General features: G+C 38.7%; 1 protein-coding gene and 1 long non-coding RNA gene across 14 annotated transcripts in view; one reads left to right on the forward strand and one right to left on the reverse strand.

The window, feature by feature from the left end:
• Positions 1-25373, forward strand: part of LOC139962402 (uncharacterized) — a 67055-nt gene that overhangs the window by 38710 nt on the left and 2972 nt on the right. For 7 of the 11 annotated variants that reach the window (XM_071962371.1, XM_071962321.1, XM_071962379.1 and 4 more), the window contains 14 exons: positions 5059-5178; positions 11564-11683; positions 12016-12135; positions 12481-12600; positions 13158-13280; positions 13919-14038; positions 14596-14718; positions 15356-15475; positions 16031-16153; positions 16792-16911; positions 17469-17591; positions 18653-18694; positions 23872-23997; positions 24741-24857. In XM_071962371.1, the coding sequence (XP_071818472.1) occupies positions 5059-5178; positions 11564-11683; positions 12016-12135; positions 12481-12600; positions 13158-13280; positions 13919-14038; positions 14596-14718; positions 15356-15475; positions 16031-16153; positions 16792-16911; positions 17469-17591; positions 18653-18694; positions 23872-23997; positions 24741-24857 (1617 nt within the window). The remainder of the gene's footprint in view (positions 1-5058; positions 5179-11563; positions 11684-12015; positions 12136-12480; positions 12601-13157; positions 13281-13918; positions 14039-14595; positions 14719-15355; positions 15476-16030; positions 16154-16791; positions 16912-17468; positions 17592-18652; positions 18695-23871; positions 23998-24740; positions 24858-25373) is intronic. The other 4 variants (XM_071962387.1, XM_071962347.1, XM_071962363.1 and 1 more) reach the window with 4 other exon arrangements.
• LOC139962558 (uncharacterized) overlaps positions 321-25373 on the reverse strand; it is a 35304-nt gene continuing 10251 nt past the window's right edge. Inside the window, exons 2-5 of one of the 3 annotated variants that reach the window (XR_011791266.1) lie at positions 25104-25226; positions 2824-2898; positions 2494-2564; positions 321-1900 (exon numbers count right to left, since the gene is read on the reverse strand). This is a non-coding gene — a long non-coding RNA (uncharacterized lncRNA). Of the gene's footprint in view, positions 2899-25103; positions 25227-25373 lie in introns of all 3 variants that reach the window. The other 2 variants (XR_011791265.1, XR_011791264.1) reach the window with 2 other exon arrangements.

The raw sequence follows: 25373 nt of genomic DNA on the forward strand, positions 1-25373 counted from the left end.
GTACCACTTGAAACCAATGTCAACTTAATGCTGCTGCTGCTAAGGGCCCGCCAGACGCCCCCAAATATGGCCCAAATGCCCATTATCGTAGCATTGACCCAGATTAAATATGCAAGGTACCACTCAAAACCGGTTTGGAATGTTTGGGTTGATCTTACAGACTATGGAAATCATCATGCCAGACAAATTTTCTGCTACAAAGGCGCCAACAGACACACTACAAAAAGGGCCCCCAAATGGGCTATGATCAATCATAGTTGGTACCACACAAAACCAATATCAAATGAATAGGTACTTTCCACAGAGTAAAGAACTGCCAATGCAAGACAAATTTTCTTCTGCATAGGTCCCACCAGATAAAAAGAATAGGTGGCCCAATGTGCCCTATATGGGCCTAATGAATTGTATATTGATGCAGACAATATGTGCCTTGTGACATGACATTTGTAACATTCCACAGAGTAAAGAAATGCCAATGCAATACAAGTTTTCTTCTGCAAAGGGCCCACCACATGTAAAAAAAAATTGATGCAGTTTAAATAGTTAAGATACCACAAGAAACCAATCTATAACAATCAAGAACATCCTGAATTATTCAAATTCCTTCCCGCTGCATAGGCCAAAGGAATAATGAGATTAGTATACTAGTAGGTGTATCAATTACTGAACATTTTATTGAGCAAAACTAAAATGACGATTCAGGATTCGTAACACCAATTTCGAACCGGTGAGAGTTTCAAGTCCCAATCCATGTACGGTGTGTTTCCAAGGCCTCACTGCACCCCTTGTTGTATTGTACACAACATCTGATGACATGACTGTCACCTTCCTATCCACTGCATCACTATCAGAAGATTCACAAAGGCCACACAGCAGTGTTTTGTAGAACAGTAACAGTTCTTCTGGAAGAACTGGTGAACGTGCCTTCAGTGATGATACCGATGTAGGGGTTGGTGTTTCCCATTTTGGCATAGCCTTGATCACACCCCGAAGATGAAGTGCTACTGTGCGTATCTTGTGGAGATTCTTCTCATCATCACTATAGAAACTATCTCTAGCATCGACTTCAGACATTGCAGAACTATACAATACATTGCCCTTACGTTTGTCAAAAGTAGATATAGAGATTTTGTCACCAAATTTGTCCTTTATCTTTTTCATCAAAGCTTGAGCTGTGTAACATGCAATATCTACTGTTGTTCCCCCTACGCTCAGAAATGCAGTGCTGTATAATTCCATGATGGATGATGAAAGCATCGCTTTGCCATTCCCAATGAGCTCTTTCTCAATCATGTCCGTTATTGATTCAAAAGAAGTTGCATGGAGACATCTACTTGATGTGCCTCCAGTCTTTTGAACAGCATCTGCTTCTTTAAAGAATTCACGACGGCAAGACTTGTGGTATTGGGCCTCTTTGGCGATAACTAGAGCCTATACTCTGTCATTGCTGCTTTGGGGGGCAGCGGCAATTATTGCATCACATCCATCTTTGGTGAGACAATCTGACAATAGTTCCACCTTCCGTTTGATGGTATTCCGCTTAACAGTACAAAAGATACAAGGGCCCTTCAGTAAACCTTTGGCATCTGATCTTGGTATTGAACCTCTTCTCCAAGTGTCTGGTTTTTTGGCTGGATGTTTACAATGTGGTCCGGTAGATGCCCTTTTCACAGCGGTGAAGCTTCTGTAACATTTAGATTGGTACTTTGCACTACCACTTTCTTGTTTCAGATTGACTTCTGTAGTTACATCTTTTTAGAAATCTGACTTCAATAAAAGTCTACATTGTGCTGCCATCTTCAACGACTCCCATGTTTTCTCCACAAATGTTTTCATTCGGACACCTTCGCTTGACTTGCAATGATGCACATTTGATCAGCTGCATGTGATGTGTTTATTGCTATTAGATACAAATAAAATACCAGACCAGATTTAGTGTACATTACATGCAAAATTTATACTGTGATATTAATGCCTATCAGACTATTAAGTTTATATGGAATAAATTTTTATGTTTTATGTATATGTCAAAAGATCCGCACAATAATTATGAAGATTTGATGAGGTATGTGTTAATTTTAAAGTATTTAAGAAGTTACCAATTCAGAGGGAAATATATTTCTTACCACAATCACTCCGATCGAGATGTATGTATATATTTGGGAAGAGATAAAGGTGTATCAAACTTCAGGACGAAATAATTTTTAAAAGTCCGCTTTAGATATATTTACCCCTGATGAAAATATTACATGTATGAAACAAGTAAATAGTGACATATTGCATCCATAATTTGCAGTTGATTTCAAGAATTTGTTCTGTTTTTAAAATACTTTTTGGTACAAAGCTGATTAATGATTGATTACGTAATTTCATATAAATGATGACCTGGTCAAAGTAATGTGAGTGTCAATATCCACTAATCTACACACTTTTAGGTGAATTTCACTCTCATATAAGTCCATAAGATGTTGGGAATAAATTATCAGTGCATACTTGATCGACAGACGGATTTGGAAAATTTCACTTGGGTCATCATCATCATCATGTACAGATGTGTCAGAAGTCTGAAAAAAAACATGAAAATCTGTCATGCATATGTCTCCTTTGTAAGCCTTTAACATTGCTATTAAACAATTTTTGGTGATTTTCAAATAATATCTTTAAAAAGTGAGGATCCGGGCTCATTACAGTTTAAATGATTTAATATTAATATTGACCTGGTCATAGTAAAGTGAGTATCAAAAGCCACGTATCTACACTTTTAGGTGAATTTCACTCTCATATAAGTCCATTGGAAGTTAGGAATTAATTATCAGTGCATACCTGATCGACAGACAGATGTGGAATGATTTCACTTGGGTTGTCATCATCAGCATCACCTACAGATGTGTCAGAAGTCTGAAAAAAACATTAAAACGTGTCATGCATCTGTCTCCTTTGTAAACCTTTAACTTTGCAATTAAACAATTTTTGGTAATTGTCAAATAATATCAGTTAATAGGTGATGAACCAGGCTTGTTACAGTTTAAATGTGTTTAATGGCTGATCTCTGATAGAGCAAATATATCCTGTCAATCAGTTTTTATTTTTGAACTTTGAATTTGAATGGAAGAAAGTATCATCAGTCATTGTCAATGCATCCTTTTATTATTAGCAACAGCATTTCTTCTCTGTGGACGATGCCCTTAGACTCTTGTAGGTGCTAAACAATGTAACATCTTTAGGTGAAATTATATAGTATCGAAAACATAATTAAACAAATGACGCTTGTTATACTTTATCATTCATGAGTCTTTAATTGATTAGACCTATTGGTACATATCCAAATTGCAAGAATCATTTGCTAACATTGATTGTTGAATAGGAAAGTAAGTAAATGCCTAAGTTAGTAAAACGTTGCAAAATGATTTACATGTATGCCTACCTCGTGAGATGATCCCCCATGGTGAATCTCAGAATTTCATCCACCTCCATATCGGAAATCAGTTACTTTGCCCAATCTTTCATCCAGTAGCTATACAAGTCATGTACATTACAGATACCAGGCAAGAGTTAAGCAACTCTTCCTCAGAGTGTTAGAATTATAATGTGGGGAACTGTAATTCTTGCCCAGATCAGCAAATTCCAAATTATTTAGAGGCTTAGGTGAAAGTGTTATCTTTATTATGCTTAGAGCAGTGAATAGCTAAATAAGACAAAACACTGGTCTTAAAACACTGGTCTTGTGTACATTAACTCCATTGTGGTTTGAGTATAGATAAGGGGAACATAAGGAGAGGGATTGACATACAGATAGTGATATTTATCTTGTGACATGAGGGAGTAGCCTACAGCAGATTCTCTGTATTACGTGTTTTGGGAGAAACAGGCAATCTGTTTGCTAATTACAATATGTTGTATTACCATGATAACCAATTTTTAGCTGTTGCTTAAAATCCAGTCATATAATCATCTTGAGTAGAATTTGGATATATAGTCACCATTTTTATGTAATAGTATAAAATATGTTTTTTGTTCTTAAACCAATTTATGCTGGAAATGATATAACCATGAGCTTGAAATTTCATGTTACAAGGCACATATATAGTCTGCATCAATATCCAATTCTTTAGACCCATATATAGGGCCACATTGGGCCACCTATTCTTTCTATCTGGTGGGACCCATGCAGAAGAAAATCTGTCTTGCATTGGCAGCTTCTTTACTCTGTGGAAAGTACCTTTTCATTTGATATTGGTTTAGTGAGGTACCAACTATGGTTGATCATAATTAACCCATTTGGGGGCCCTTTTTTTAGTGTGGTCATGTCTGTCGGCCCCTTTGCAGCAGAAAGTTTGTCTGGCATGACAATTTACATAGTCTGTAAGACTAACCCGAGCATTCCAAACCAGTTTTGAGTGGTACCTTGCATATTTAATCTGGGTCAATGCTACGATAATGGGCATTTGGGGCCATATTTGGGGGCGTCTGGCGGGCCCTTGGCAGCAAAAAATTTGTCTGGCATGGGCCATTCAGTACTTTGTGGCATTCATGCATTAAGTTGATATTGGTTTCAAGTGGGACCTCGTTCGTTTGATCAAATGCATTTTTAGGGCCCTTTTGGGGCGTCTGGCGGGCCCTTTGCAGCAGAAATTTTGTCTGGCATGGGCCATTCAGTACTATATGGCTTTCATGTATTAAGTTGACATTGGTTTCAACTGGTACCTCGTTCGTTTGATCAAATGCATTTTGGGCCCCATTAACCGGCCCCAGGGGCCACATGCAGCAGAGGGACCCTGGCAGACATCCACTTTTGGATATACTGGGTTTTTCCCCAAATGTTCAAATACTCAGATATTGGTACCTCGTTTGTTTGATCAAAGTGCACTGGGCTGCTGGGCTATTTTGATAATTACAAGACATCAAATGCTTTTGGTATATAGAAAAATTGGTTTGGTATATAGAAAAATGTATTATTTTTCTGTGTGTACATTTTTAAGTTATTGCCAACATTATTTTTTGTCACAATCTGTGTGAATGATTAGTGTAAACATTTAAATAAACTTTCATTGATTACAGATCCTGATGTATGTAACCCTAATCCCTGTCTGAATGGTGGTATCTGTTTTGATGGTGTCTTCAATAACGACTTTTCCTGTCAGTGTCCTGTAGGATTTTCTGGAAGAAGTTGTGAACAAAGTATGTTCTTGTATGTTTTCAATCTTTATTTGTGAAATGATGCAGTTTACATTTTTGCATTTAAACAGATGAAATGTTTAAAATTTTGTAGGAATTTTCAGATGAGTATTAAAGCCCTGCTGCATGTTTGTCCTTTCTTTAGGAATGAAATATTAACTAACATGTCTGAATGATTAGTGTTAACATGTAAATAAACTTTCATCGATTACAGGTCCTGATGTATGTAACCCTAATCCCTGTCTGAATAATGGTTCTTACATTGGGAACTCCTTACCTTCTGGGCAAATTACTTACGCATTTTCACGCACCATCAGAGCTCAACTCACAAAAAAATACTACCATCAACAGTACTGTAGCCTGCCAAGGGCAGCCAGTCTAGTTCCATCTTGCTAGATCCGATGCCTTGGCCTGGTCATTTTTCCCTGTGACTTGCTCTGTTCAGTTGCAAGTCTACATCAAAGGTTTTGTTGCTTGTTAGTTAGTCCCTTTGTGATCCTTCTTTCCTCCCGTGTATGCGGGGAAGGGGTTTTCCTTATACTTGTGTTCGGCCATAGCTTGATTCGGCGAGTTCCCTCCATATTGTTTGGTTTTGGGGTTCGTCGGTCTTACCTTGGGTGCGAGGCATGCTTTTGTTTGCCTCCTGCTCGGGGTTATGTGGGCTCTTCGAGCCTCTTTTGGGCCTCCCTTCCTCCGCGGAAACATTAGTGGTTCCGCTCTGGCCCTTTACAGGCCTTGGGTTGGGCTTGTTTCTCCTCTTAAGGCCCCCTCCTCGGACCCTTCAATCAATGGTTTTTGCTTGGTGCTGTGTGTAGGCTTGGGTCTCGTATGTATGTACTAGGCTGTTTAGCAGGGTAGTACAGTGTTCTGGCACTGCGGCTCTGGGTCAGGTGACCCTGGTTCGCACTCTCCAGAGCTCTGCCCATGTAGACCTTATTGCTACCGAAGACTTGGGGAGCCTTCCGTTCTCCCCCCCCCCCCCTTTCCTTATGTTTTTGTAACACATTTATGGGGAAGGTATAATCGATGAAATTTTTTCTCATTCGGCCTTCGGGCCTGCTATCAAAAGACACAGTTTCCAAGGCCACACCCTTCTACGGTGGAGCTGGGAGGCCTTCTTTTCAACGGTTTCGAAGGTGGTGACTAAGGTTTGGGTTCGTCTTCCTCATCTGTGGACCCTCAGGGTTCCCGTTTGGTTCAGAGTTTACCTTTGAGTGGCCCTCTAGCTAGGCCCCTCTGGTATCTTGGCCTCGTCATTTCTGACTGGGAGGTGGGGCCCGAGTTTAGTCCGACGGAAGTTTTTCCAATGGTTTTTGGCCCATAACTCTTCGAGGGGAGCTCCTAGGGGTGTGGTTGCTGAATTACTCTACTTCATTCTGGGCTCGTACCTCCACTCAGGTACCTCAGGGAGGTCTCGGGGGGGGGGGTGCTTCACCAGGTAGTCTGGCCCCATGCTCATCTGACTATGCGGAATTGCTCACTGGAATGTCTGGATCTGAGCTCAACTCACAAAAAAATACTACCATCAACAGTACTGTAGCCTGCCAAGGGCAGCCAGTCTAGTTCCATCTTGCTAGATCCGATGCCTTGGCCTGGTCATTTTTCCCTGTGACTTGCTCTGTTCAGTTGCAAGTCTACATCAAAGGTTTTGTTGCTTGTTAGTTAGTCCCTTTGTGATCCTTCTTTCCTCCCGTGTATGCGGGGAAGGGGTTTTCCTTATACTTGTGTTCGGCCATAGCTTGATTCGGCGAGTTCCCTCCATATTGTTTGGTTTTGGGGTTCGTCGGTCTTACCTTGGGTGCGAGGCATGCTTTTGTTTGCCTCCTGCTCGGGGTTATGTGGGCTCTTCGAGCCTCTTTTGGGCCTCCCTTCCTCCGCGGAAACATTAGTGGTTCCGCTCTGGCCCTTTACAGGCCTTGGGTTGGGCTTGTTTCTCCTCTTAAGGCCCCCTCCTCGGACCCTTCAATCAATGGTTTTTGCTTGGTGCTGTGTGTAGGCTTGGGTCTCGTATGTATGTACTAGGCTGTTTAGCAGGGTAGTACAGTGTTCTGGCACTGCGGCTCTGGGTCAGGTGACCCTGGTTCGCACTCTCCAGAGCTCTGCCCATGTAGACCTTATTGCTACCGAAGACTTGGGGAGCCTTCCGTTCTCCCCCCCCCCCCTTTCCTTATGTTTTTGTAACACATTTATGGGGAAGGTATAATCGATGAAATTTTTTCTCATTCGGCCTTCGGGCCTGCTATCAAAAGACACAGTTTCCAAGGCCACACCCTTCTACGGTGGAGCTGGGAGGCCTTCTTTTCAACGGTTTCGAAGGTGGTGACTAAGGTTTGGGTTCGTCTTCCTCATCTGTGGACCCTCAGGGTTCCCGTTTGGTTCAGAGTTTACCTTTGAGTGGCCCTCTAGCTAGGCCCCTCTGGTATCTTGGCCTCGTCATTTCTGACTGGGAGGTGGGGCCCGAGTTTAGTCCGACGGAAGTTTTTCCAATGGTTTTTGGCCCATAACTCTTCGAGGGGAGCTCCTAGGGGTGTGGTTGCTGAATTACTCTACTTCATTCTGGGCTCGTACCTCCACTCAGGTACCTCAGGGAGGTCTCGGGGGGGGGGGTGCTTCACCAGGTAGTCTGGCCCCATGCTCATCTGACTATGCGGAATTGCTCACTGGAATGTCTGGATCTGATCTTTCTTCACTTCCTCCTTCCCCCCCCCCCCAACTACTAGTAGCACCCTTGCTGATTTCAATGACAGGAGCACATAGCAGAAAGGCTCCGACAATGCTGGCCACCATCAGCCTCTGACATTACCGGTGCAGTCATGGATCGATGCCCGGTGGAGTGGCCACCCGCTCGTTACTGGAGGCCCGGATCCGTCACAGACTCTTGCTGAAACTAGCGGCTGGTCCTCCCGCTAGAAGTCAGAGGAAAATTAGGAAACGGAGGCGTGCATCCTCCTCTTCTCAGTCCTCGTTTAGTGAACAGGAGTTCCGTCGGAGACAGAAACGCTTCTCCCGTCACCACTCTTCGGTACGGCCGGAGGACCCCTCGGTGGTTTCCCTCCTCACAGCCTTGAAGGAGTCAGTCGATGCCCTTTGTCAGAGCTTTACTACAGATCCCATCGCTCCTTTTCTGATCTGGGAACTGGAAATTGAGGTCCATCCCTCTGAATTGTTTGTAATACGGATAGTGTCATTCTTACAGACATAACACCCCTCCCTGCCTGCTCCTGGTCCCCCCCCCCTCCCTGTGAGGGTTCAATTACATGTGTTTTAAGTCCCTCGGACAGGGACCGCCTTACCTCTCCTTGCCTGGTCTTTGAACCGTCTGGGGACGTTCTCTCTGTTCAAGATAATCAAGATTATTATAGTATTCAAGATTATGTCTCAGCTCAGCCTGCCAGGTGCTCCTAGCTCAGATTTCGATGTCAGCCTTACCCTTCTGTACTCGTAGACGAAGAGGTTGGGGAACGGTTCACCTGCTTGGCGGATCGAGCCTGGTCAGCTTATCCACGTGACCTCGACAGGCTGATACGAGTGAGCCAAGAACAATATGATTCCCTTATTTGCTCCACTCCAGTGCCCCAGGAGGCCTGGGATCGCCTCGTCCTACAGGGACAAGCTCGCATTTCTAATGTGAGGGAGATCGCTGCTCCGGTTTGTCATTTGGTGCCCACATTGGCACACCAATCCGAGAAGGACCTCGGGAGCTTCGATCGTTCCGCCCGGTTATTCCTTAAGATTTCTGTGAGTGCCTCTTGTGACCCGCAAACACCGAGATTCCTCTATGGTCTAACTAATGCACCGGACCCTACTTATTCGACTGATCAGTTTTCTCTTGGTGCCTTGACAGTGTCCCTGCGTCATCGAAACCTCCTTCCCCCAGCTGTTATGGGCGCCCCCATTCCAGATCAGACCTCTTCGGAGGCTCGTTCCAATAGGTCGTTGAGGAGAGTGAGGAGAGAACCTCCATAAGACCACAGAACCTTCTCCTCCCTTGCCACCTTTTTGCAGGAGAGCCAAGAAACCTACTAGACGTCGATGTTCATATTCGGCCTTCTAGCTGCCTTGGGGGCCCTCGATGCCTACGACCAAAGGACACACTTCAGAGTTCGATCGTTCAGTCTTTTGGGCCAATGAAAACCCAACCCCTCCTACTTCCGGCAGAGGCCGGGGAGGGGTCATCCATTGTCTATATGTCCTGGTCTTTGTGGATCACAGCCCCTTCTTGACCTTCCGTTACAACGGGACTTCTTACAGATTCACGGCCCTTCCATTCAGCCTGTCCCCGGCTACCAGAACCTTCACCAGATTGGTTCGCAGGGTCGCAGCCTTTTTGAGAAGACTTGGAGTCCAGATTTTTTTCTATGTAGACGATTGGTTGATTGTGAAAGGAGTCACAGGAAGACCTTGTATCCGTCACCCAGAGGGTCTTGGACGTGACGTCATCATAAGGGTGGCTGATTAACAAGAGAATTCTTCGTTGGTCCTGCCACAGGAAATTACTTCTCTAGGGGCGGACATAGATCTTTACCAGGGTCAGAAAGGTCTGTCCATCTACGCCGCCCCGCCCATTACCTGCCTGTGCGTCACTGGTTCTGTTGGGCTATCTGGTAAGCTTGGTGGACCTGGTCCCTCTTTGCCGCTTATACATGCAGCCTCTCCAGTACGTTCCATCTCCTTGCCTTTTTCAGCCTGTTATCACGAGACCTGAAGGTCCTAGTACATCCGACGCTGCACTTGGACCAGATCATTTAGTGGTGGTGCAAGAAGCGAATCTGTACAAAGGAGTTTCCGACCGGCTCCCCATCATTCATGCTCCCGACAGGTGCGAGCCTTGCACAAGATGTGTCCCTGGCCCATATGTGGGAAGAGAAGTTAATATGGACCCACATCAATGTCCTGGAGCTGCTGATGGTGTTCCGGGTATTGAAGCTCCCGGAATGCAGAGGGTGCGGACACCTGCGGCTTTTCCCATGCTACAGTACAACACCACAGCGTTTTCCTACACGCCAAGGTGGGACGAGGTCCCAGCTGTTGGGCCTTCTGGCGGAGATCCCGAGAATCCTTCCCCCTTGTCCCTCCTGACCATTCTTGCGACAGCATCTGCTCGACGTCGGAACCCCCTTCACGGACTGTTAGTGCTGCTACAGTAGGACACATGAGATTTGAACCGCACTGGGTGCACCTGGTTCCGGACCTGTCCTTCCTGTCGAAGACCCAGCAGGTGGATTTCTTGCTGGCACCTATCTTCTTAGCTTCTATTAATACCTTCTCTTCCATCGCAGAGGATAAGGTATGGTGCCCGGTCGGCTCTTTGAAGTGGTACCTTCACCGGACGCAGCCCTTGCGGGGTTCATGTACATCTCTCTTTGTGATTTCGCACAAGCCATAATCTTGTGCTTCCAAAGAAATGATCTCATGCTGGATCACCAAGATTATTGCAAGGTTGATGCCAGGGGATCCTTGGCCCTGCATGCGGGTGCACGACGTTATGGCTATGTTTACGTCTCTCTGGCACTATATAAAGGGGTTCCGCTAGAGGAGATCCTACAGGCAGCTGCCTGGAAGTCATCTAACACATTCATCCCTTCACGGGACGTCATACGCCAGGAAGCACGTATGTCTTCCGCCTTTCTCGGTGGTCCATCCATTGGGTCTCATCCGCTTGCTCAGATCCAGATCCCAGAGGCACGTGGATGACTGTGTGTCAGGTGGACTGCAGTCGTTTGGGAGGTTTCAGTTGATCTAGCATTGTTTCGCCTCTGGTACATTTAGGTGAGTTCCCGGCTCCCACCACCGGTTTCGGTGGGAAGCTGCATCAGCATCTTGTCCAGAAGGTAAGGAGTTCCCGATGTAAGTTCTCCCCACTTGATTAGTGGGGCTACTTACGAGGGAAGGACTTACCTTTTGGATACCGACCATTTCTCCACAGACCCCTGGGTTTATGGGTGGTACTGAATGACCAGGCCAAGGCACCGGATCTAACCAGACTGAGCTGGCAGGACCAGCTGCCATCGGCAGGTTGCAGTATAGTTGGTGTTAGGGCACGGGAAAATACATAAGGAATCTTTCCAGAAGGTAAGTCGTTGCCATGTAACTAGCTTCACTAATGAATTGGGGATAACCTGTTTTGATTTTCCTTTCAATAACAACATTTTTTCTGTCTGTGTCCAATTGGATTTCAAGGAACAACATGTGAAAAATATATGTTCTCATATATTTTCAATCATTAATTGTTGTAATAATAAGATATAAAATTCTTAGAGCTTTTGGTAAAAGATGAATTAAATTGTTTTCGCTTGAGTGCATTTTTAAGTTTTTGCCAACATTATCTTAATCAAAATGTGTGTGAATGAGTTGTTTATTCATGTAAATAAACTTTCATTGATTACAGGTCTTGTATGCAACCCTAATCCTTGTCTGAATGGTGGTACCTGTATTGATTCTCCTTTCAATATCAATGGCTTTTTCTGTCTGTGTCTATCTGGATATGAAGGAACCACATGTGAAGAAAGTATGTTTTCATAAATTTTCAATCATTAATGTGAAATGATGCAGCTTCTACATTCTCATTTAAGCAGATTGAAAGTTTAAATATATAAGAAGTTTTAGATGAGTATTAAAGCCCTACTGCCTGTTTGTCCTTTCTTTAGAAATGAGATATTAGATACTTGCTTAAATTTCATTGTGGTAATAATAAGACATCAAATGCTTAGAGCTTTTGGTAAAAGATGAATTAAATTGTTCTCGCTTGAGTACATTTTTAAGTTTTTGCCAACATTATCTTAATCAAAATGTGTGTGAATGAGTTGTGTATTCATGTAAATAAACTTTCATTGATTACAGGTCTTGTATGTAACCCTAATCCTTGTCTGAATGGTGGTACTTGTATTGATTCTCCTTTCAATATCAATGGCTTTTTCTGTCTGTGTCTATCTGGATATGAAGGAACCACATGTGAAGAAAGTATGTTTTCATATATTTTCAATCATTAATGTGAAAAGATGTAGTTTATATATATTTATTTAAACAGATTAAATGTTTAAATATATATAGGAAGTTTTCAGCTGAGGATTCAATTAAGTCATCCTGTTCATTTGTCCTTTCTTTACAAATGAAAAATTAACTACTTGCTTAAGTTTCCTTGTGATATATGTGAGACCTCAAATGCTAAGAGCATTTGGTAAAGAAAGAATTGTATTAATTTTCTCTATGCTATGTATATTTTAAGTTTTATTGCCAACATTATCTTAATCACAATCTGTGTGAATGATTAGTGTTAACATGTAAATAAACTTTCTTTGATTACAGGTCTTGTATGTAACCCTAATCCTTGTCTGAATGGTGGTACCTGTTTTGATTCTTCTCTCACTAACAACAACTTTTTCTGTCTGTGTCTTTCTGGATATGAAGGAACCACATGTGAAGAAAGTATGTTCTTATATATTTTCAATCATTAATGTGAAATGATGCAGCTTCTACATTCTCATTTAAGCAGATTGAAAGTTTAAATATATAAGAAGTTTCAGATGAGTATTAAAGCCCTACTGCCTGTTTGTCCTTTTTTAAGAAAGATTAGCTACTGCTAGAGTTTCCTTGTGTGATAAATGTAATAGACCTCAAATGCTTAGAGCATTTGGTTGAAAAGGAATTGTATTATTTTTCAATAACCACAACTTTTTCTGTCTGTGTCCATTTGCATTTTCGAGAACAACATGTGAAGAAAGTATGTTCTCGTATATTTTCAATCATTAGTGTGAACTGATGCAGTTTATATTTTTCATTTTAAACAGATTGAACTTTTATACCATATAGGAAGTTTCAGATGTTAATGTAAGACCTCAAATGCTTAGGGCATTTGGTTACAAAATAATTGTATTATTTTTCTGTGTGTACATTTTTCAGTAATTAAAGCCACCATTTTTTAATCACAATCTGTGTGATATATGATTGGTGTAAACATGTAAATAAACGTTCATTGATTACAGATCCTGATGTATGTAACCCTAATCCGTGTCTGAATGGTGGTACCTGTTTTGATATTGTTTACAATAACAATAACTTTTTCTGTCAGTGTCAATTCGGACGTTTTGGAACAACTTGTGAACAAAGTATGTACTTTCTTATTTTCTTCTAATTTCTACTAATTTGATCAATTTGAGTAAGATGGGTCAACGTCATGAATTGATCAAGTTACCTTTCCATTTGCACAGTCTCTCATCTAAATATTAAGTAAAGTTATAAAGATTTACCAATAATTTGATGCCCTACTGCACATCTCCTGTTCTTACACTAAAGGATAGGTTTACTACATGCTGAAGTGTCCCTGTCTTAAATATGTAAACCAATTTATTGCACTTTTGACTTTTTCTGTCTGTGTCTATCTGGATTTCAAGGAACCACATGTGAAGAGAGTATGTTCTCATTTATTTTCAATCATTAATGTGAAATGATGCAGTTTATATAGTTTTATTTAAACAGATTGAAATGTTTAAAATATATAGGAAGTCTCAGATGAGTATTAAAGTCCTCCTGCTCATTTGTCCTTTCTTTAGAAATGAAAGATAAGCTACTTGCTTAAATTTCATTGTGGTAATAATAAGACATCAAATGCCTAGAGCTTTTGGTAAAAGATGAATTAAATTGTTTTTGCTTGAGTACATTTTTAAGCTTTTTGCCAACATTATCTTAATCACAATATGTGTGAATGAGTTGTGCATTCATGTAAATAAACTTTCATTGATTACAGGTCTTGTATGTAACCCTAATCCTTGTCTGAATGGTGGTACCTGTGTTGATTCTCCTTTCAATATCAATGGCTTTTTCTGTCTGTGTCTATCTGGATATGAAGGAACCACATGTGAAGAAGGTATGTTCTTATATATTTTCAATCATTAATGTGAAATGATGCAGCTTTTACCTTCTCATTTAAGCAGATTGAAAGTTTAAATATATAAGAAGTTTTAGATGAGTATTAAAGCCCTACTGCCTGTTTGTCCTTTTTTTAAGAAAGATTAGCTACTGCTAGAGTTTCCTTGTGTGATAAATGTAATAGACCTCAAATGCTTAGAGCATTTGATTGAAAAGGAATTGTATTATTTTTCAATAACCACAACTTTTTCTGTCTGTGTCCATTTGCATTTTCGAGAACAACATGTGAAGAAAGTATGTTCTCGTATATTTTCAATCATTAGTGTGAACTGATGCAGTGTTATTTTTCATTTTAAACAGATTGAACTTTTATACCATATAGGAAGTTTCAGATGTTAATGTAAGACCTCAAATGCTTAGAGCATTTGGTTACAAAATAATTGTATTATTTTTCTGTGTGTACATTTTTCAGTAATTAAAGCCACCATGTTTTAATCACAATTTGTGTGATATATGATTGGTGTAAACATGTAAATAAACGTTCATTGATTACAGATCCTGATGTATGTAACCCTAATCCGTGTCTGAATGGTGGTACCTGTTTTGATATTGTTTTCAATAACAATAACTTTTTCTGTCAGTGTCAATTCGGACGTTTTGGAACAACTTGTGAACAAAGTATGTACTTTCTTATTTTCTTCTAATTTCTACTAATTTGATCAATTTGAGTAAGATGGGTCAACGTCATGAATTGATCAAGTTACCTATCCATTTGCACAATCTCTCATCTAAATATTAAGTAAAGTTATAAAGATTTACCATTAATTTGATGCCCTACTGCACGTCTCCTGTTATTACACTAAAGGATAGGTTTACTACATGCTGAAGTGTCCCTGTCTTAAATATGTGAAACCAATTAATTGCACTTTTGACTTTTTCTGTCTGTGTCTATCTGGATTTCAAGGAACTACATGTGAAGAGAGTATGTTCTCATTTATTTTCAATCATTAATGTGAAATGATGCAGTTTATATAGTTTTATTTAAACAGATTGAAATGTTTAAAATATATAGGAAGTCTCAGATGAGTATTAAAGTCCTCCTGCTCATTTGTCCTTTCTTTAGAAATGAAAGATAAGCTACTTGCTTAAATTTCATTGTGGTAATAATGAGACATCATATGCCTAGAGCTTTTGGTAAAAGATGAATTTAATTGTTTTCGCTTGAGTACATTTTTAAGTTTTGCCAACATTATCTTAATCACAATATGTGTGAATGAGTTGTGTATTCATGTAAATAAACTTTCATTGATTACAGGTCTTGTATGTAACCCTAATCCTTGTCTGAATGGTGGTACTTGTATTGATTCTATTTTCAATATCAATGGCTTTTTCTGTCTGTGTCTATCTGGATATGAAGGAACCACATGTGAAGAAGGTATGTTCTTATATATTTTCAATCATTAATGTGAAATGATGCAGCTTCTACATTCTCATTTAAGCAGATTGAAAGTTTAAATATATAAGAAGTTTCAGATGAGTATTAAAGCCCTACTGCCTGTTTGTCCTTTTTTAAGAAAGATTAGCTACTGCTAGAGTTTCCTTGTGTGATAAATGTAGAACCTCAAATGCTTAGAGCATTTGGTTGAAAAGGAATTGTATTATTTTTCAATAACCACAACTTTTTCTGTCTGTGTCCATTTGCATTTTCGAGAACAACATGTGAAGAAAGTATGTTCTCGTATATTTTCAATCATTAGTGTGAACTGATGCAGTTTATATTTTTCATTTTAAACAGATTGAACTTTTATACCATGTAGGAAGTTTCAGATGTTAATGTAAGACCTCAAAAGCTTAGAGCATTTGGTTACAAAATAATTGTATTATTTTTCTGTGTGTACATTTTTCAGTAATTAAAGCCACCATTTTTTAATCACAATCTGTGTGATATATGATTGGTGTAAACATGTAAATAAACGTTCATTGATTACAGATCCTGATGTATGTAACCCTAATCCGTGTCTGAATGGTGGTACCTGTTTTGATATTGTTTTCAATAACAATAACTTTTTCTGTCAGTGTCAATTCGGACGTTTTGGAACAACTTGTGAACAAAGTATGTACTTTCTTATTTTCTTCTAGTTTCTACTAATTTGATAAATTTGATTAAGATGGGTCAACGTCATGAATTGATCAAGTTACCTATCCATTTGCACAATCTCTCATCTTAACATTAAGTAAAGTTATAAAGATTTACCATTAATTTGATGCCCTACTGCACATCTCCTGTTATTACACTAAAAGATAGGTTTACTACATGCTGAAGTTTCCCTGTCTTAAATATGTGAAACCAATTTATTGCACTTTTGACTTTTTCTGTCTGTGTCTATCTGGATTTCAAGGAACCACATGTGAAAAAAGTATGTTCTCATTTATTTTCAATCATTTATGTGAAATGATGCAGTTTATATATTTTTATTTAAACAGATTGAAATGTTTAAAATATATAGGAAGTCTCAGATGAGTATTAAAGTCCTCCTGCTCATTTGTCCCTTCTTTAGAAATGAAAGATAAGCTACTTGCTTAAATTTCATTGTGGTAATAATGAGACATCAAATGCCTAGAGCTTTTGGTAAAAGATGAATTTAATTGTTTTCGCTTGAGTACATTTTAAAGTTTTTGCCAACATTATCTTAATCACAATATGTGTGAATGAGTTGTGTATTCATGTAAATAAACTTTCATTGATTACAGGTCTTGTATGTAACCCTAATCCTTGTCTGAATGGTGGTACTTGTATTGATTCTCCTTTCAATATCAATGACTTTTTCTGTCTGTGTCTATCTGGATATGAAGGAACCACATGTGAAGAAAGTATGTTCTTATATATTTTCAATCATTAAAGTGAAATGATGCAGCTTCTACATTCTCATTTAAGCAGATTGAAAGTTTAAATAAAAAAGAAGTTTCAGATGAGTATTAAAGCCCTACTGCCTGTTTGTCCTTTTTTAAGAAAGATTAGCTACTGCCAGAGTTTCCTTGTGTGATAAATGTAATAGACCTCAAATGCTTAGAGCATTTGGTTTAAAAGGAATTGTATTATTTTTCAATAACCACAACTTTTTCTGTCTGTGTCCATTTGCATTTTCGAGAACAACATGTGAAGAAAGTATGTTCTCGTATATTTTCAATCATTAGTGTGAACTGATGCAGTTTATATTTTTCATTTTAAACAGATTGAACTTTTATACCATATAGGAAGTTTCAGATGTTAATGTAAGACCTCAAATGCTTAGAGCATTTGGTTACAAAATAATTGTATTATTTTTCTGTGTGTACATTTTTCAGTAATTAAAGCCACCATTTTTTAATCACAATCTGTGTGATATATGATTGGTGTAAACATGTAAATAAACGTTCATTGATTACAGATCCTGATGTATGTAACCCTAATCCGTGTCTGAATGGTGGTACCTGTTTTGATATTGTTTACAATAACAATAACTTTTTCTGTCAGTGTCAATTCGGACGTTTTGGAACAACTTGTGAACAAAGTATGTACTTTCTTATTTCTTCTAGTTTCTACTAATTTGATAAATTTGATTAAGATGGGTCAACGTCATGAATTGATCAAGTTACCTATCCATTTGCACAATCTCTCATCTAAACATTAAGTAAAGTTATAAAGATTTACCATTAATTTGATGCCCTACTGCACATCTCCTGTTATTACACTAAAGGATAGGTTTACTACATGCTGAAGTGACCCTGTCTTAAATATGTGAAACCAATTTATTGCATACGCTATTTGGTAACAAAACCCTGTTCTGATTAATATGTGTGAATTAATAGCCCATATTGAGTAGATGAAACCTTTGTTCTTAATGGAGGTCAAAGTTCATTTGAGGTCTGATGAATAGAATCTGTTAGTCAGCATCATATTTAGTTTATTGACTCTCCATATTAGCAAGATGAATCCTGTTGTTTTCATTGGTGATCAAAGGTCACCGCTTCTGGTCAGCAGTCATGTTTTGCAAATTTTGTAAGCACAACAGAATGGGGAAACTATGTAGGATCTATCTCATACTGTGTATGAGTATCTTTAATACTAAGAACAAAAGTGTTATTGTTTGTGCTGGAGTTCAATGCTCATTTCCTGTTGATTTAACAGCACAATAAATTGCAATGGCAAAGGGACCTTTCAGATTTCGGGTACAGTACGTACTTGCCATTTAAGTCCTTGAAACCCTCAATGCATTTTTGGATTTCTTGTTTCAAGTTATAGCCTACATTAATGTCTTAATCACAATTTCATTACTTTATTTTCTCCCTATTTCTAACTGCTTAACAGCTTTGAGCAAGAAGAATCGTTATCGTGAAATCCATATAGTTAATCCTCCATTTTTAAACAGCATTTCATTTTCAAAATAGAAAGTTACACTAATTGCTTACAGATTTCAGATACATAGATCACCATCGTCATCATTTCGGCTGCTGTGTAGTTTCAGCTTTTATGGTTGTGAAGTAATATAACTTATACTCTTCTGAAGCTTACATTAATAAATTTGTCCTATATCATAATCTCAAAGTACTTGTCTTTCTTTTTCTTCGTTAGTTTCAGCCTCGAATCTCTGTGGTGGATCACCCTGCGCACAAAGTGTGTACTCTAATTTGACTTATAATTTTAACGATTAAACTTTTGAAATGACCAAAATCATTTCCATTATACAGTCTTTCGTTTTATAATATTGGTGGGTGGATGGGTTGATGGGAATAGATGGATGGGTGAATGCATGGATTTGTATATTCGAACACAATTGTAGGATACCACAGACTACATACGTTCAATGCATTAACTGATGTAACATGACAATGGTCACAAATTAAACGATCAGACCATAATATAGCTGAAAGTGTTTCCTCTAAGAAATTTCCCATTGAGTCAAAATGGCTAATATCTGACCGTTTGACTCACTACTTGCCTGGGGGAGGGGTCAGGGGCGTAGCCAGGATTTTCAAAGTTGTAGACTATCTGAGCGGAGCGTACAAGGAAATTTTTGGTTTTACAAACCCCCCAGATGGCCGGAAACGGCCCTTCCCGAGTGTTCATTCTGGTTCCCTGGCCTCTGCTAACTTGAGACACCTCATTCAATATCACTTTAAACCCAAAAAACAAACAATTTAAAATAGTACGTAATTCAAAACTACATAATGTATTTAAAATTAGCAAGGTACATGTACAGAGTAGTCTTACTTTTCAACTTCTGATCCTTGAAGATACAAAGATAGGCCAGAAATGTCTTTGATACAATTATAGCCAGTAAGTGTCTTTGATACAACTGTAGCTAGTAAATGCTTATCGAAAAGGCTGTTTTGGAACTTGGAACGCCGATCATGACAACAGGCAACAACAGGCAACAAAGTGCTGCAGCTCTATAAAGTCTGCTAATCCACGATAGGCTTATTTGACTGGAATGTTTCTCAACTGAAATATTATCTACGTAAACGTGTTCTTAACTAGATGTTAAAAAACTGACAAGATCGGATCCTAGTCTTTTTCGTAGAGTGCTAGTGTGGGTAGAGTGTTGAATGAAACGGCACACGATAGAAATTACAGCCTAGATGACAGAAGAATAGGTCACCTAATTTAGCCATATTCTTGCTACGTTCATTTCAATAGTTTTTCCTGTCTAGACTCTTAAACATGTCCAGCAAGCTTATGGATTTGTATGTTTTAAAAAAAAGGTAACTTGGCCAAAAAAGTGTAGGACAGGGCCTACAGTGCTACATACTGGCTACGCCCCTGGGGTCTATGCTTATAAAGGGATTTCGTAATGAAATTTCCTGTTTGAAGAAAAAAAATACTGGGCCTTTTGCGTAGTAAAGTGATAGTCATAGATTCACAGATTAATTTGTCCATTTGCTTCGATTGATAAAAAGGTAGTGTGACGATGTACAAAGTCGTCAAAAAAGTTTATAACATTCATTCATAAAATGATATGTTGTTTGTAAAATGTGGAGGCATGTCAGCCCGCATATCACCAAAATTAATAGTTTGTCTTGTCAAAGTTGATGAGGAATTTACAATTGTTTCTTTTCAGTGAAGTATAAGGTTCATATGAAAACAAGACAGGCAAAAATTCTGGCCAAATTATTTTTATTGAGCCAAAAACACAATTGGTCAATTCTTTTGTGACTTTTCATGATGATAAATTTTGCCGACAGTATTAGCACTAATCATCGGCCAATCCAATGTCTGATTTTATATTGAGGCATGGAACCCTGTCCCTGAGCTTTATTTAAACGATGATTGCTAAATAATAATAAATTAGTTTGTTGCGTATTACGCTTTATTTTTACAAGCTATAGTTGGCTCAAATAGGGCACCACTTGCAATGCAGGGTAGGAATTAAGATTTGGCTTTTGGGGGCTATTTTTGAAAATGAAAAGTTAAAAACGCCCTCCTTAATGTATTTACGAGAGCTTTTTTAAGGTTTAGGGGGCTCTTTTCCAAAGTTCAATATATGCTGTTTACGGAAATGGTTGTAAGCATTCATCAAGATCAAGTAAGCACAATAACCTTCTTCTATAATGCTGCGACCGTATAGCAAATCCATTAAAAGTTTAATTGCCAAAATTTGCGATCGTTTAGCAAATAACGTCAATCCACCGAATATATGACGAAAAACCAATAACCCATCAACTGAAATAGAAAACAAAGGTTTAAATCCGCTGAAGGTGCCCTTTCCTTAAATCATGTATTTTTACGTGTGTGGAATCACCACCAAATTTAAAACCATTATACCGCTTAAGTAATCGAATTTAAAGTTTTTTTTGCAAACCGATGGTTAGGCTACATTTCCCATTTACTTAGTGTGGTTGTTAGGCTAACATGTGGTCGAAGATTGCAGTTTTTCTGGTATTTTTATTTTTTATTTGGGACACAACTTGAGCGAATAAACCGATGGCTAAATTAGATTTCCATGTTGACTTAGTGTGAAGTTAGGCTACCATGTGGTCGGAGATTTGTGGGGATTTAGGTTATTGTCTCTGGTACTGAAATTGCTTAGTGGAAGCCGTAATTTGCCAGTGACTGTGCGAGAGGTTCCCGGTGATTGTGTGAACTGTTTGCGCGATTCGCGCTGCTACTGCAAACCCTAGCTAAAGCAAAAGCATTTCACAATTAAAGTTACACAGATACCTGATATTACGAGGGCGATTTTCTTATGTTTCTCTTTTCTTTTTCGCCCTCGCAATAGTGCTCTCAGAGGGATTTTTAGCACTTGCTAGCGCGAACCACCCGTGGCCCCCGCTTATTTCTCACCCTGTTGCAATGTAATGTAACGTAGGCTATACAGATATTATATTTAGTACACTGGTAGTGCGAACCACGAGTGTAGGCAATTAATGCATCATTGCACATTACGTTATATGATTTAGCATTACAGCAATCAAGCTGAATCTGGGTGACTGTATAGAAAAACATAGCTACGGTAAAGTTAACGATCGCTTATTTAACATTTCTGACAATAAATTGGAAACAATTTACAGTAATAATTACTTCACTTCACGTTGGAAGTTCTGAACACCATGCCTTTTGAAACGTTTTTTTTTCATTCACACTGTATAAAATTCAGGAGAAAATGAAACCCTCTTTTTTATTTTCTTTCTCTCTGAACGCCAGTGCATCAAATCGGCAAGCCATTGCGTCAAAATCGCGTCATAGCGGCTTAGCGGAAACTCTGCAATGCGGAGGTACTGGTTTGACTGCATCGTTTCAATGAATTTTGGATTTGTGCCTTTATACCCAAATTTTGGGATGAGATCTGCAACTTCATGTATTTGCTGTTCTTGTAACACAAGGCATTTAAACCTGTTGCAAGGTTGTGGATATGGCATATCAAACCCAAATTTCTGCCTAAATTTGTGCTTTAAGACAGATGGTTTGTGTTTGCAGTTTTCACCACATCAGATACAATTGAACCAGTCTATTTTTATCAGTGTACCATTCACAACAGTTGCTTAAAATCTTAAGGAAACATGTGACATTTCAATAAGAGTAAATTTTCTCAGCATAGACCCACACTCTTATATAACTCAGTGATATACTTTATAGTCTTACATTGCCCAAGGATTGGGCTTGAAGCAGATTTTCAGGTTATAAAGTATTGGTCATGCACCTATATGTTTATACCTTCTGAAATGAGAAGATATACTTAAACTGGTGTTCTCCACAGAATGTTTGCACTAGTATTACTGAAGGGAATCTGGTGGGAAGAGAATATACCTCTCATTAAAAGGAACCAGCAATGTACATTAAGTATCCCATGTCAAAGTCTTTTAATGTACAAAATAATGTGTACACACATGTATTTGATGGCATCTGATCTGAATGTTACATGAAAAGTCAAACATGTGGTGTAGCCCTCTGTTTGAATAGCACTATGAACTGGAATAACCAATACATGCGATCAAATATTTCTTATACTGTATAGGTATCTTCTCGCTTCACTTTTCAAAAACCACATTGTCTTCTTTGCTGTCCTGATTACTAATCAATTGCATCATCAGGTGCACAGCTACATCAGTCTAAACTGATTGTAGGTTTAGTTGTCTCTTTTCATTGTTTGCCAAAGGCAGATGGAAGCAAATTGTAGTGTGATGATGTGAGCAAGTGATATTGTGCAAACACAGTAACTCAAGCTTGGAATCTTGGATTAATTACTTCAAAAGTCATTTTGTGGTCATCAGAGGTCAAAATCTACAATAAGTTCTAAAACATGGTGTTTACCAAGAAGTGAACTTCCATCAATGGGTTTTGCCATAATTACGTAATGGATAAAGGTGGAGTTTAGTGGAGTTCAAGTGTCATTTAGTTCATCAGAGGTCAAAGCTTGATAATTGAGTACACCTGGTATCAAAACAAGGGATGAATCTCATGCATGTGGATATAACCATGTTTTAGAGGTCAAAGTTCATTTGAAGTCAGCAAATGTCAAGAAATTATCAAACAAGATAGCTAGGGAAAAATGATGATGTATCTTATAACTAGCAGTGGATGCTCACATTACATGGAGCTAGCTCCATGCTCCTACAAGTAGATGAACCTGCAATAGTTTATGTAGCGGTTACAGGGGTATGTAGTTTTGATTGGAATTCAAAGGTCACATGTGGTCTGCATTGGTCAAAGTCAGAAAAATTACATCTAAAGAAAATGAAACTTGGAGGACAAAAGTCGTACTTGGCGTAGGAATTTACGATATTGAGTGATTTGTTCCCCATTGGCTTTAATATAATAAAGCCAATAGCTCTACAGAGGTCAGCAGGGTCAAATACTGTGTAATTCAGCTACTAATTAGCACAGTATCTAAATATGGCAAACTTGGATAGTCTTTCATATATACTAAGGATGTAGATACACCATATAGGTTTGATGAATGCTATTCTGTTCAGAGTTTTTCAGAGGTCATTGCAGGTCAGTTAAAGTACACACATTATCTCAGGTAAGATATATGAGATGAAATCTCATACATATATCTTATAATCAATGAGTGACACATACAGCATTGTCAGTGTTTCAGTGGAGTTTAACATTTATTTTGTGTAGAATTGAAACATCAACACTCTGTGGAAACCTTGAAATTGCAACTACAGATATCAGATGGAGTATTATTACTCAATGATTGAAATTTTGACATTAATTTCCTCTTCTTTTTTTTAAATATCGTTTGGCTTGGAATGTCTGTACTTATGAGACATTCATCTGTACGTGTATGAAAAGTTATTTGATGACCATGTAACCATTGTTCTGTGCCTCTTTGTACGATATTTCAGCCCGAAATCCCTGTTCCGCCAGTCCCTGTGAGAATGGTGGTACCTGTACTGATAATGACGATGACAACGACAATGACTTTTCCTGTGAGTGCCCAGCTGGATTTTCTGGAACGACTTGCACTGAAGGTAAAGTATTCTAAATTTAATTAAACTTACAATCCTAATCAGGGATTTTTTTGGAAAGAAAGCAAAGAAATTTAATTAAGCTAGAATATGAGATATATGAACCAGTGACCTCTGGTTTACAAGCCAAGCGCTCTACGAACTGAGCTATATCCAGCCCTTTAGTCGGTGGCAATCCTTATATAGCTTCTTTCATTGTTGTGGGTACCTGTCAGAAGCCATGGCAATAACTAATTATACTATGAGCCATAGGTTCTTGCATACCACATGTAACCAGAGATCTCATACTAGTTTCATTGGATATATAGCCCATAAAGTGGCAGGGAAGGGATTTCAAGAGAACTTCCTGCTTTTTGTTTATAATTTTCGATTTTTGTAAGTTTGGTAGGAAAGATGCATTAAATCATGGTTACCCACACAGTTGGGAAATTTTGCAAAAGCCAGGAAAGTGTATGGAATAAAAGGAAACAACTCTGTTGAAGGTCTTGAAAGTCCCTGAGGTTTAGTGTGGCATAGTGAAGAAAATATGTATTTCACTAACACAGAATCACATTGATTTTGTTTTCATAATTACTTATTGAAGAGAGGTTTCTTATTTGGCAAACAATACAATGCTTGACGTTTGGCAATTGATGTAAGGACTGGTGAAATTCATGTTCAGTACCCGTACTAGCCTTTACAAGGTTTACATGTACAAACATGCTACTGGTTTGCCATTGATCTGTGCCCTTTTCCTACTATTTCAGCTGTGAATCCCTGTACTCCAAATCCCTGCGAGAATAGTGGTACCTGTACTGACGACGGGGATGACAACTTTTCCTGTGAGTGTCCAGCTGCATTTTCGGGAACGACTTGCACAGAAAGTAGGTATTCTTAAGTTCAGTGCAAACTAAATTAAAATTTTAATCAAAGTAATCAAGGACAGTCTTGATTGGAAGATGCAAATTTAGTCATGGTTATATCCCACACAGTTGGTAAATAGAGAAAAGTGTAGTACAGAGAAAATGGGAACACACCTTATAAAGGGTCTTGACAAATTCTTGCAGGTTAATCTGAAATAGTGAAGAAATAGAATCCCTATTTGTGTTAAAATAGGTATAGAAGTTTACCTGTTAAGGTCTTACATAATCCGCACCTGATGAGTCCAACAACCAGCCGACTTGGAAGGACACGATGAAATGTAGTTAGTTTAGTGATAGTTTAACACCGATGCTTTACCCAACCAGTTGCCACTGTAAAAAGGAGAGGGCAAATGGTCAATACTAATTACAAAACTCCCCTTTTCTTCTTTTGAGAACCAACTAAAGAACTAGTAGGTACATTGCAAATACCAATTATTGATTGTAAGAATCACATAAAAACGTCAAGTTTCTAAGATA

This window comes from Apostichopus japonicus, chromosome 3 (assembly GCF_037975245.1).
Source record: "Apostichopus japonicus isolate 1M-3 chromosome 3, ASM3797524v1, whole genome shotgun sequence".
NCBI classification, from domain to species: domain Eukaryota; kingdom Metazoa; phylum Echinodermata; class Holothuroidea; order Aspidochirotida; family Stichopodidae; genus Apostichopus; species Apostichopus japonicus.